This window comes from Chroicocephalus ridibundus, chromosome 18 (assembly GCF_963924245.1).
Source record: "Chroicocephalus ridibundus chromosome 18, bChrRid1.1, whole genome shotgun sequence".
Lineage (NCBI taxonomy): Eukaryota > Metazoa > Chordata > Aves > Charadriiformes > Laridae > Chroicocephalus > Chroicocephalus ridibundus.
This window is the reverse complement of record NC_086301.1, coordinates 407,995-420,758: the sequence shown is the minus strand read 5'-3', so window position 1 is coordinate 420,758 and position 12,764 is coordinate 407,995. Positions and strand designations below refer to the sequence as shown.

Sequence of the window (12,764 nt, the reverse complement as noted above, 5' to 3'; positions counted from 1 at the left end):
GACTCTCCTGGGCTGCTTCTGCTGCCGAAGGGGGGTTTTACCGCCGGCTGTGGGGAAACCACCCCTCCTTCCCCCCGCTCGGCATTAACGCGTGCCTTTCCCCCTGATCGCAGCCAGGAAACCTGGTGGGAACTCTGAGGCAAGTCGCTGGGTTTGTTGTTAAAAACCTGCACGCACACCACCCCCCACCACCCCCCCCCTTTTTTTTTTTTCCCCCTTTTTTTTCGCAGCTTAGAAACCTCTCTTTGTGGCAGAAGGCTGGGAGGGTTTGAATACCACATCCAGGCGTAGGAGGCTGACTGAGACCATACGGCTTTATCATTCATTAATTCCTGTGCTCATTCATCCCCCTATTTAAACTTCTCTGTAAAGACGGGAGCTACAGATGGTCTTTTGGTACCCGCTTTAGCCTGCAGACCTCGGCCCCGACAAAGGGGTACAGAGGGAGCAGCAGAGTGTACAAAATATTTCCAACCATTAGAAATCGAGGTCTCATTCACCGGCGGCTCCTGTTTTGAAAGCGAATTTATGCGAGAGCATCATAACCCGCCAAACGGGGCATTGCCAAGAGTCGGCCTTAATTGACGGGCAAGCGTTAGCCGCCGTTCTGCTGGCCGTAAGTGCGCGTTAGAAACCGGAGGAGCAGCAGCGTTTCTTTAGCTGCGTCTTTGCTTTTGTGTTGCGTGATGCAAAACTCAGCTTGCCCCGCCGACGGGCCAACTCCCTGACGAAGGGAAAGGAGATCGCTTTTTTTGCCTGCGTTATTTTGATGCCAGATCGCCGTTATCGTTCTTCTGTAAGAGCTCGTTAGCGTTAGGGCCCTCCCGGCATCACGAGGTGGGAAATGGTAACCCGGAGGATGCTTCGCGGGGGTGCTGGTGTTCGGGCGTCCCCTGGTACCTCGGGCTGGCCGGTGGTTTTCTCCTTGCACAGCGGCCGCCGCGTTCCCCATTTGGGATTTGTTGGGTTTACGTGTGGCTGCGGTGACGTGCTGGAGGTGGGGGGCTCGGTGTAACACTGGCGTGAGCCCGAATTGCCGCGGGGGAGCGGAGTCCCGGGGGAGCAGGGGACGCTGAGGGCCCGCGCCGTCCCCGTGCTCCCCCTTCTTTCCCCCCCTGAGGTTCCCGGGGGATGCCTGGGGATGCTGGCGGGCCGGGATGCGCCCCGTGGACCGGTGCCTGCCCCGGCTGCTGGGTGGCCCACGGGCAGCCCCGTGCGTGCCCAGAATATCCCCCCAGGGTGGGATACGTCCGGGAACCCCGGCTACCGTAAAGATCCTCCTCCCGCTCCCTGGCCAGCCCGCTGGAGGAAGAGGCAGTGACGCCCGGGGGGGAGACCCTGGGAAGCCTCCCCTCCTCCTGCCGTCGCGGCGGGTCTGGGGGGCTTGCGAGTGCGCCCCTTGGCAGAGGAGGAATTGCCGGTCCCACCGGCTATTCGGGGAGCTGCTGGGGGGCACGCGGGGTGTTTCCTACATAAGAAGCCCGGCTGCCCGCCGCCGAGGGGCTCCAAGCCCGGCCGGCTGCGCTCCGTCCTCTCCGCGGGAAAGTTGGGACCAAAAGTTTTCTCGTGGCAAAACCGAATTCTGCGATCTCGTTTTTACACATGCTGTGCTTAAATATTAGCACCAATTGAGCAAATTGCCTTTTAACTGCTTTTATTTGCTTTCATTAGCGGTATAATTTAAAAGCTCCCGAATTTGCATGGAACCTGTTGTGCACGTCGGGGAGGGGGGGTGGGGCTGCACATCAGTGAATTAATGGTGAGCAAGGCTCCTCGGAGGGGTCCCGGGGCTCCAGGACGCCTCAGCGCCGCCCGCGCTGCTGGGTTTGGGACGCCGCGTACTTTTGGCCGGGGCCGGGGGGAGCGGAGCGTGCCGGCAGGGCTGGCGTCCCGCTCCTAACTTGGCTCGCCCGGAAGGGATTTATTTATTTTTTCAGCGAAAACATGTTGTAGGCTGAGCAAAACTAATTACGGAGAGCTGAAGGCAGCGTTCTTCCTATTAAAGCGCCAGCGCTTAAGCTGATGCGGGAAGGAAAAAAAATAAAGGAGAAAGTTGCCGGTCCCATGCGCCGCATCCCCATCCTGGGGCACGACACTGCCCGCGGCCAGCGACACCTGCCCACGGTGGTCTTCCGTGAGGTGACGAGTTTCCAGCGTGATTTTGGCAGCGGCCGCTCGCCCCCCTCCCCACAGATGTTTAGGGGGAGGGTTGGGGAGCAAAGCCAATGCAGCCGCGGCGGAGGCGATGCGGCAGCCCCCCGTGCCATGCCCTGCCAGCAGCTCCGCCGGGGTGCGGGCTGCCCCAGCTCTTCGGACACCTCCCACTTCCATAGTCCTTCCCGAAAAGCAGGTTTTCCATAGGAGGGTTTTGCTGTCGGATGGACAGCAACGGCCTCGGTCCAAGGCCCCCGTCCCAGCCGTCCGCACGGATGCTGTCCCGCTCCGACCGGGCTCCGTTCTCCGGAGTAGTAAATCGTGCCTCTGAACCACGGGTCGTAAGCATTTTGTGTCCCCACCGGGGAGCTGGGTGGAAAACGGGGCGTTCTGCACGAACAGCCTGGCTGAAAGCGCTCGTTGTTCTCCGGGCGGCCGTCCCCGCGTTCCCAGTGATCCTGGTCTTTGCCATGGTCAGAGCATCCCGGGGGGCACTCGGCATTTCCAAGAGGAGGGAAGGGCTGGACGAAATGCTCCTGGTTTTGGAATATGCGTCTGGCTCGCGCGTTTGCAGGGGGAGCAGCTGGTACCTGGGGGCTTTGGGGTGCCGGTGGCTCCCGGTGCCCAGGCTCCGGCGGCGTGACCCCAGCCCACGCAAACCAAAAGCCAGCCAGACGCGTGGGTGCCGTCACACAGCGCGGCATCGCCGGCAGCAGCGCCCTGGCCCTCTGCCTGGTGCGGGACCCTCCGCGGGAGCCCTGCAGGGATGCTCCGCGGCTGGTGCCGGTTATCGATGCCCGTGCCGGAGGAGACCCTGGCCGTGGCAGGGTCCGGCAGACCCAGCTCGCCGTCCCCGGGCTGCGGCACCTCCGAGCGGCTGCTCCCACTGCCACCGCCTTGCCCTGGGCGCTCCGGGCTCTCACCGGGGCCCGGCACGGTCCAGATGCGTTAATTTACTGGCTTGACAAGGTGCGTAATGTTCATCTCCCAGCTTCTAATTGGAAATAATTAGTTCTTTGTCAGCCCTGTGAACTCCCGAGGAGGCGGCGCGAGCCCGGGCAGAGGGCAGGAGGAGACCGGTCTGGGGTCGGGAGAAGCCTTTCCTGGGAATCCTTGCGGAGCGCGGTGTTTTCAGCCTGTCCCAGGGCATCTCTCTGTGCCGGAGAAGGGCTGCGTAGCAGCCGGGTGTTAGGGTTTCATTAATCAAAGACACTTCCACTGCCCCTTTACAGCAACACAACTGCCGCGCCTGTCCCTGCCTGACAGCTCCCTCATTCATCTTCCCGGGGAAGGAGGGGGGACCCGCTGCCGCGCTCCCCGCTCCCGCCGCGCGTCTCGGGTGCCAGCGGCGTGTGCGTCGGGGAGGGTCAGCCCCAGGCCTGGCGGGGCTCTACGTGGGGGCAGGTGTTACCCCTGCGCCCGCGAAACGCCCCGGGGAGAATCGGTGCTTTGCAGGAGTGGGGGTTCGGCCGTCGCCAGCCTTCGTCCCGAGGCGGGGGGTGTCGCGCCTTCTGTGAGGGTGTACCGAGGGGGGGACCGCGGGCAGCCCTCGCGGGGCTCTGGCAGGTCGGTGCCCTCGCATCCTTCCCAGGCTTTTCCAGCACGGCTGGGGGGGATGCTTCGGGAGGCTCACCGGGAGCGGCGAGACGAGGTTTGCACGGCAGCAAAGGCGAGACCCCCCCCCCGCAGCCTGCGGCTCTTCCCACCCCCCGCCCGGGGGAGGCACCTCTGCCGATCCCCAAAATCCCAGCGTGGGACCTGCTCGTGCGGCCAGCGGCTGCGTCCTGGGGGGCTGCAGCCTGAAACCCCCCCGGGAGGGAACGGTGCGGCACACGGAGCCCGGCAGCGGCGGGTTGCAATTGGGCGTCCTTAATTCTAGCTGCAAAACCACAATATTTGGGAGTCGCTAATAATAAGAAAGGGTTTTCATCAAAGCACTTTATTCGTCTGTGTGCTGACATCTGGAGAGCGGAGATAGATATTTTCCTTAAGACTGTATTTCCAAGCCATGAGCTCTTCCCTGGCTGTTAATTAATCCTTTGTAGTTTAGCGACTGATGAAATCATGACTCTATGAAATTTTAATCCTTGCGCTGTATAGGCACAACCGACATTATCAGAGGACCCCAGGTGTGTGCTTGAAATTAGTTTGTTGAATCTCTTGCATATTTGATTACCTTATAAAACTCCTCGGGATCTGGGCCGCTCGCTGGAAGGACGGCGTTTGCCTGGGCTTTGTGCCCGATCCCGGGCGGTACCCGGCCGGGCTGGTGGCAGCCAGGGAGGGGGGCACCGCCGCCATCATCAGCGCCGTTGCGGTGAGGAGGGGAGCGGTGCTCTGCCGCGGATTTGTTTCCTCGGGCAGGAGGGACCCGAAGGAGCTGGCGGGGAGGAGAGACACCTGCACCCCCCTGGGGGGAGAAACAGGGCTGGGAGAAGAGGATGCTGCGCAAAACCTGCCGGGAAGATCAAACTGAGCGTAGCAGGGATGTAACGGCGCCGGGGGGGATGTGAGGACGTCCCCCCAGCCCCGCTGCCCGCTGGGGGCTCTCCCCACTCCCTGGAGGTGAGCCCAGCCCGGGGAGGGGGCTCAGCCCCGCGGGTACCACCCTGTGCTGACGCGCGTCCAGCCTCCTCCCTGCCGTCGGGGCGCCGGAGAGTGGGAAGTGAAACAGAAATCCCCCTCCCCTGAAACTCCCCCTTATTTCAGCTGTTCTTTGCTCCAGCCTCCCATTGGCGTCTCCGCTCTCCCCGCTTTTGGCTCCCTGGAGACTTTCGCCATCTCCTCGGGGCCCCGGGAGCCGCAGGCTCCCTCGTCCCCGGGGAGGATTGCCTGGACCGTCCCGGGATGGTCCCATCGCCCGATGCCGAACGCTCTCCCCGTGTCCTGACCACCCGCTACGGTCAGGAGGAACGGGGGGCCGCCGCGCGTGGACCGCGCTGGTGCTCCAACGGCACACGTGCTGCTAAGGAAACCAGATGATGAATGTATTTTTAAACTTGGAATCCATGAACCGCTTATTATTTCTGAATTAGGAATCAAAACATGTGAATAATCGTGCCGCTGCTGCGGCAGATGTACTCGGCGCTAAGGTCACTTTGCTTTTTTGTCGAAATTTGGTATTATTTTTAAGAATAAGTTCCGGCGGGGCTGTGCCTGGCGCCTCTGTCACCCGTGCCGCGTTTGCGGAGCGTCCCGGCGGCAGCGGGTGCGATGCCCAGCGTGGGGTCGATGCCGCCCGGGGACGCGCACGCTCCTCGCCCCGCTCCCCGTGCCGGTGTCACCAGCTGCCCGAAGAACTTTGGACAGCTGAATTAGCACCGGTTATTCTGAGCGGGACTGCGTGTGCTGCGACGCATTAACCCCTCGGCGCCCGCGGCAGCGTGACAGCTTGGAATTTTTTGGGTGGGTCGTGAGTGTTGGCAGCGGGGCAGCAGAGATGGGGGGGCTGTTCCCTGGGCCGGCGGCACCCGCTGCCACCCGGTACCTTCAGCACCGACGGCACCGTGCCGCGGCTGCATCCCACATCCCCTTCTGAAACCCCGCGTGGTCCGGCCGCGCCATCTGGGATGCGTCCGATGGCTTCCCGTCCATGCTCATCCCGTCCAGCGCCAGCCCCCCGAGTGCCCCTGGACCCAGGTGGGCAGGGACGAGGTGCGGGGGCTGAGATGCACCAAGGGAGCCCCGGGGGCATCATCCATCCCGGGAAATCCCGCGCAGTAACGATTATTGAGGACTAACGCAGGTGCCCGGGGGTGCTGCCCCTTGGCAGCGTTTAGCGGCAGTGCTGCGGGCAGGGGCCGCAGGGAGATTGCAGATGCGCTTTTGGCGTCGGCTGCTGGTGTTTTGTGCAAGGTGAGGGAAAACAGAGGGAGGGATCCTTTCCTCGGCTTCTTTGGAAAGGGGAAGCGTTGGCATCGTGCTGAAATGATGTCACGCCACAGCATCTGGTGAAAGCTCATGAATTAGCTCATGGTAAATATAAATATTGTCCGGGCAGGGAGTTTTAGTGCTCTCTATTGATAGCTATTCCTCCCCCTCCCCCCCCCGATTTTTTTTTTAAGTTCAGAAATAGTAAAATCTTTATTTCCAGCTCCTGTAAGATTTATTTCATTATTTTTTTTTTAGGAACGGCGGTGGTTTGAGGGCAGGTTTGGGTTGGGTTTTTCTTTTTTCCTTCTTAATTTATTAGACGGAAAGAAAGGTCTGGGCTCCCTTCCCCCTTCCCCGTGCCCTTAATAGCTCTCCCTGCTATTTCAGTCGGCAGAGCGGTGACTGTGCAGGAGCCCCGTGTCCCCAGCGCCGCGTCCCACGCCAGCTCCGCTGTCACCCGGCCTCGTAAATAACCGCCCGGGGAGGGGGAAGTCGCCCCCTCGGCCGCGCGGGTGTCAAACCCTTTCGGGAGGGTGTCCGAGGCGGCTTTTGCAGGCGGCTTGCTGCCCGCTGACCTTGGCTTTCCGCGAGATCCCCGCCGCCCGCGAGACGTGGCACCTCCGTCTCGATAAAGCAGATCAGGGGGTGGATTGATTTTTCGTATCGATTTACGCGGGCGAGGGAGGCGCGCGGGTGGGAACTGGGGGGACAGGGAGGGCTTGCGCTGGGTTATTCGGGGGGGGTGAAGCGGCGGGGGTGCCGGTTTGCCATCCCGCGTGGCGCGGGGATGCGCCGGCCGGCAGCCCCCCCTCCGCCGGGGCACCGCGGCCCTCGCCCGCTGGAAATAAAATCAGAAGGCGCCTATAAAACTCCGTTATTGCTGCGGCACAAAGTTGGAACCGCTTGAGGTTTCTGCTCCCTGGCTCTCGCGCGCGGCAATGAATATTTTATAGGAAAGGAAATACTTAGCGTCTGAGGCTTTTTATAGCCCTGCTGCTCCCGCGGGTGGGAACTGCCCCCTCGCCCGACGCAGCTCCGGCGTGGGACTGAGCCCCCGCAGCAGCATCCCGGGGAAATGCCATGGCACAGGGGGAGATGCGGCGGAACGGGGGCAAAATGCAACGGGAGGGGGGGAAACGCAGCAAAACGGGGGCGAAATGCCCCAGGATGCGGGTCAAATGCTGCGGGGTAGGGGGAAATGCAGTGAAATGGGGGCAAAGTGCCGCGGGGCGGTGGGAAATGCCATGGGACAGGGGAAGCGCCACCGGATGAGGGTCTCGAGCTGTCGCACGGGCATCAGGAGGTGCCGGGAAAGCCACTGCAGAACGCACGAGGACAGATTTCCGCCTGTGCCGTTCACTTTCCAGCCAGCGCACGGCTCCGAGTGTTGCGCCGATGTGTCTTTTTGTCTTACTTTTGCCTTACGAGGACCGCGAGGTATCGCTCGCGTCGCGCCAGCCCCGCGACTCCCCCGCCGTGTTGGAACCGGCTGCCGAAGCGCGAAGTCCCGGGGGGGGGGCTGCGGGCAGCGGCGTGGGGGCTCGGCAGCCCCTTGGGCTGGCGTCCCCGGGCAAAACCCCGCCGCGCCGGGCCCTTCCCGGGGCTGTTGCCGGTCCCCGGTAGCCCTGTGCCCTGCCAGGCTGCGCCCCGGCCCGCGGATGACAAAGTGCCCTTTGGTTAATTGCAGACCGGATCGCCTGGAGTTAAAAGTTCTGATTTATACGACTCTGGCTCTAACTGCTCAATAACACGGGCCCGTAATCTACTTTCATTTCAAACAGAAGGGTGATTTATGGGGCAGCATGCCGCTTTAGCTCAGAAATGAGGTGTTCAACATATGCTCTGTTGACATAAATTTGGAATTTATCGCTCCTGTCAAAACTGCCTGTTGGACAAAGGTGCGCATTAAGGCAATAAATGGCTCGGAATAGTTTTCTGTCAAATTTCCTAACCATTGTATTCACTCTGTTTGAGGGGAAAAATATACACTTAAAAGTAATCAAACGGCCAGAAGCCACGCGTCTCGTTCGGCGCGGAGGGGAGGGGGTCTCCTTCCCGCTTCCCAAGAGGGGCGGCGGGGAGGGGCCGGGACACCGCAGCCCCTGAAATAAAAACAGCAGAAGGCGGTTTTCTGCAGGTTTTTAGGTGGCCGGAGCCAGAGTTTGCTTGTGGTGGGCCAGCCGCGGTGGTCTGTGGTGCCGGGGCTGCGTCGGTACCCGCGTTCCCCGGGACGCTCCATCGAGCCCCTGCATCCCCAAGGATGCTCCATCAAACCCCCGTGTCCCCAAGGACGCTCCGCTGGGCCCCCGTGTCCCCAAGGATGCTCCGTCGAGCCCCCGCGTCCCCTGGGAGTGGGCAGCGGCGTTTGCCACCGATCCCGGCCCTTTCACACAAAGCACCCTGTGGGGAAAACTCATAATTTTTACACCGCGCGGTCTCGCTGGAATCGCCGGCCCTTTGAAGTGCTTTTTGCGGGGCATTTACAGGCCTTTTTAATTACCGGCAGCTTGCGAGGGGCCAGCCTCCCGCCCGGCTTTTGTTTGCCGGAGCCGGGCGGGGAAGGGGGGTCGCCCCTCGGTGGGTCCTACCCCCCCCCCCCCGGAGAGCCCCTCGCCAAACTCTGCGCCGGGACTCGCTCTGGGAGGTTGGTCCCAGCCCCAGGATGCCACCGGAGCATCCTCGCCGCGCCGGAGCATCCTCCGGCCATATTTCACTGCCGGGGGGGGAGCTTTGGCCAGTGCTCCTCGAGCAGGAATTACAGAGGAAAATCGTCTTTTGAGAAAAAAGCGGCGATTTCCCCGCTTGCCGCTGCTCTCCATCCCACGAGCGTCGTCTCGGCTCATTTGCTGGTGGGGACCTTGCAGGAGAACATGACGCGTGGAGCGTAATTTCAGCGTCAGACTGGAATAATAAAGCACGCTTTATGTTTTTGCACGCGGGTTGGGGCAGCGTCGCCGCGCAGTGATGGATTTTAACGTCCTCAACCTCTCCCCCCGCTTTCTAGAGGCGCAACTTTAGAAGCACGTATTGATCTTTCCCCTCAGATCTTAACAGCCCCAGCAGCCGTAATACCTTGCTTACATCTGCCAGGTTTTTGTGCAGTTTTGCAACATCTCCTTAATCCGGCGAGCAGAAATAGAACATTTCAATCATATTTTGCTACCGGGAAACCGAGCAGATAAAGCGCTTTAAGACCTTGTTGAAAGGGACCGTGCAAGATGGTGCGCGATAAGATCGTCCTATAAGCAGGCACCGAATGGAAAACTTTTGTTGCCGCTGAAATTTGTTGATAGAGATATTGCGAGTAAATTACTCGGCGCGTTAAAACAATGCGGAGGGGGCGCAAGGAGGGGAAACGGCAGCGCCCGGAGCCCGAGGGAGACGCGGGTTTCCAGCTCCCGTCTTTTCCCCTCTCCCTGCTGGGCTCCGTGCTGGTTTTGCCGGTGTTTTGGCGGGTTTGGGCGACGCAGAGAAAGGAAACTTGTCCTCTTGTTTCCCCTCTGCGTCTCGAGACTCACTTTAGAAAAAAAAAACAACCCCAAACCTCGCAAGTTTTACCCGAACTAATTATCCAATTACGCTTTAATTCACTGCAAAGGCGCCGCGGCCTCCGCGAGGCGGGCGCCGCAGCGCTGGCACGGGGACGCTGCGCTCCTCCTGACAAAGCGGTTTAAACCCGGCGTTAAGTGCAGAAGCGAGCTCAGCCCCGGCCGGGAAGTGTGACAGGCGTGTCCCTCATTAAAAATGCAAAACGAGAAGGCTGTCACTTATTTAGCTGACTTCTTGGCAGCAGAAGTCTGTCAGGAGGCTGGTGCTTTATTTATTTTTGCGAGGCGGATAAATCCTCTGGATTGTAAACCTTCTTGGCCTGAATTCGTGCGTGACTCCTAATCCTCCGCCATGACACAGTGAATTCAGGACAAGCCTGATTAATAATTACATTATACAGCAAAGTTGAGAGGTGAAACCAGCTCCCGCTCCCTCCTCTCCGCTCCCTTCCCGCTCCCTGGCCTTTGCTCGGTGCGGAACGTTGCAGGGTCTCCTCCCGCCCTCCGGCCCCTCTGGCGTTGCTGTGGGGCGGGATGTGCGTCGGAATGTGCGTCGGGATGCAGGGCAGGATGGGATGCGGGGTGGGAAGCGGATGGGATGCAGGGCGGGATGCGCACTGGACGCGAGTTGGGATGCGGGGCAGGATGCGGGTTGGGATGTGATTTCGGATGCAGGGCGGGATGCCGGGTGGGATGCGGGATGGGATGCGGGGCCGTCTGCTGCGCACACTCGTGAGGGAACCAGACCCCGTGCGCCCTGGCTGGGGTCTCTGGGCTCCCTGCGGATGGCAGGGATGCTCCTGCTGGGGCTCGGTGCAGCAGCAGCTTCACGCCAGTAAAACTCGGGAGGGAATAAAGCTCACGCCCAGGAAAATCTCCCCCCGCCCCGGGCTGAGCGCAGAAGGCGAGCGGTCCGAGCCCGGCCGGGGCCGAGCCCTCCCGCGGGAGCGGCAGAGGGAGGAGGGCTGGGCGTCCAGCCCCGGACAAGACCGTTTCTGTTTTGTCTTTGGCAACAAGGCAATAAAAATACGCTGGTCTTGTTGCAGAGTGATGATAAATGGTGGATGCGAGCAGAGGTCGGCACGCAGCGATTTGCTGTGTGACTCCTCAAACACATACAAATACTTCTCTGTTTACAGCATCCGATGTTGAAACTTTGCACGTGCCGCTGCCGCGAGCCCGCCCCGGCCGTGGGTACGAAGGGCTCGCAGGAGCCGCGGCGTGGCTGGCTACGGAGGCCTCGCAGGAGCTGGGAGCGCCTGTGGCCCGGGGGGGCGTTATCGGCGCTGCTCCCACCCGCAGAGCCGGGTCGCTTTGCAAAAGCATCCATGTACCGCCAGCACATGGCGAAATACAGCCGCGAGCAGCCGTGCCAGGCGTTTGGGGTGCTGCGTGACGTCCCCCCGGCGCTGTGGGGGGAGCCACCCTTGGATGCTCCTCTGCCGGGGGGGGAGCGGGGCTGGGAGGGGTTGCCCTGGGCCGGCAGTGACGGCTCGTGGGGCAAGGTGGGCTTGGGCAATATTCCTGCCCAGGTCTGTGCAAACGCCGCCCGCTAAAGGGGCTCCCACCTGCGGGGGGTTGTTGCTACCCAGAGCCGGAGGGAGCATCACCGTCCCCGCGGCAGAGAGATGGGGATAACGCGGGCCTGGCCGCGGTGGCCGAGCATCGCGATGGCAGAGGGGGGAGATGCCGTGCCCGGCGCCCGCGGCGGGGGGTGGGAGCGGGGCTGCGGGCGGGAGGCTGTGCAGCGCCGCGGCGGCGCTGAGCCCGGCCTCGCCGTGCCAGGAAACGCTGAGTGGCACGTTTCCTGTTTGCAGCTGCTGGTTACGATTTGCTTGTGATTTGTGGCACGCCGAATTGGGATGGAAACTGGGATTCGGTCAGAAATGCTTCCAAACAACCTCTCAATTTCATTTTAATTTTTTTTTTTTTTATTTTTTTTTTTGGAGTACAGTACCGTTTTCAAAAGCGCCCCGGGGCATAAGGAAGAAGTTTGCCAGAAGTTTGCCAAAACACACTTTGCATTAAGTCTAGAGTTCAGATCTGTTTGGCTTATTAAAAGAATCCGACTGTAGTCACGATAACGAACATTAAGCTGGAGAAGGTGATCTCGTCCGTGCTGGGGGGGGTCACGCAGGGCCTCCCGCCCGTGCCCTTCCCACAGGCCTTCTCCAGGCAGAACCAAGCGCGGGCGATGCGTCGGTTGGGTGAAGTAAGGGGAAGTTTCGGGCGTTATTTCGGATAACCTTTCCCCCGGGCGCAGCAGGACTAACCCCCCCTCTGTCTTCTCCCCTAGGAAGCTGCACAGCGGGATGAAGACGTACGGATGCGAGCTGTGCGGGAAGCGGTTCCTGGACAGTTTGCGGCTGCGAATGCACTTACTGGCTCACTCAGGTGGGTTGGGGGGACGCTGGGGGAGGGACGGGGGGAACGCTGGGGGTCAGGACGGGGGGATGCTCTCCGCGCCCACCCCGAGATGCTGCGGCCGCCCGGCTCGCGCATCTCCTCTGCCCTTCCCAGCACGGCACATCGCGAACTTCTTCTCCGGTTGCCCGGTAATTAGGTTTATTTCATTTTAATTTTTTTTTTCAGAGTTTGTTTTCAATTCCTTAATTGGGGAAATATTTTTCTGGGCTAAGAGCTCGGAATAACAAACTCTGCGTACCGCGGGGCTGCTTGCCGTCCAGCCCTGCTCGTGGCGTGAGCATCGCCTTCGCTTCGGCTCCCGCGCGTGGCCCGGCAGCGTGTTCCCCGCGTACGGGCGCCCGCCGCAGTTTCATTAGCACAACTGCTGCGGAATTAGGCGCTCTCTGCCTAATGAATCTAACTAGCAGGTTCACATGATGCAGGCCCTTTAATTAAATAGATAGGGAAGGGCTGGAGCGCGGCGCTGGTGGGAAGGCTTGTGCTCTGCAAGTCAATGTAGGCTGCTGTTCCCCTTGGGCGTGCAGCCCCACACGCAGCTGGGGGGTTTAATGGGGAAAAAAAAATGCAGGTGGCCCCCGGCCCCCTTTGCCGGGATGTAGGTGGGGGTCCTCGTCCCGCTCCGTTGAGGACAAATCACGAGGGGGTGGCAGGTGCCGCAGCCAGAGCTGTGCCTTCGCAGGGAAGCTGTGTTACATTTTATATTTTGATCTGTTCTGTTATCTGGTTTTCCCCCCTCTATTCATATTTCCTTTTCCCCCTCTG

The 12,764-nt window shown here is 60.9% G+C and overlaps 1 protein-coding gene across 2 annotated transcripts in view; it reads left to right on the top strand.

Moving 5' to 3' along the window:
• Positions 1-12,764, top strand: part of ZBTB16 (zinc finger and BTB domain containing 16) — a 61,254-nt gene that overhangs the window by 17,902 nt on the left and 30,588 nt on the right. For both annotated transcript variants that reach the window (XM_063355561.1, XM_063355562.1), the window contains exon 3: positions 11,872-11,969. In XM_063355561.1, the coding sequence (XP_063211631.1) occupies positions 11,872-11,969 (98 nt within the window). The remainder of the gene's footprint in view (positions 1-11,871; positions 11,970-12,764) is intronic.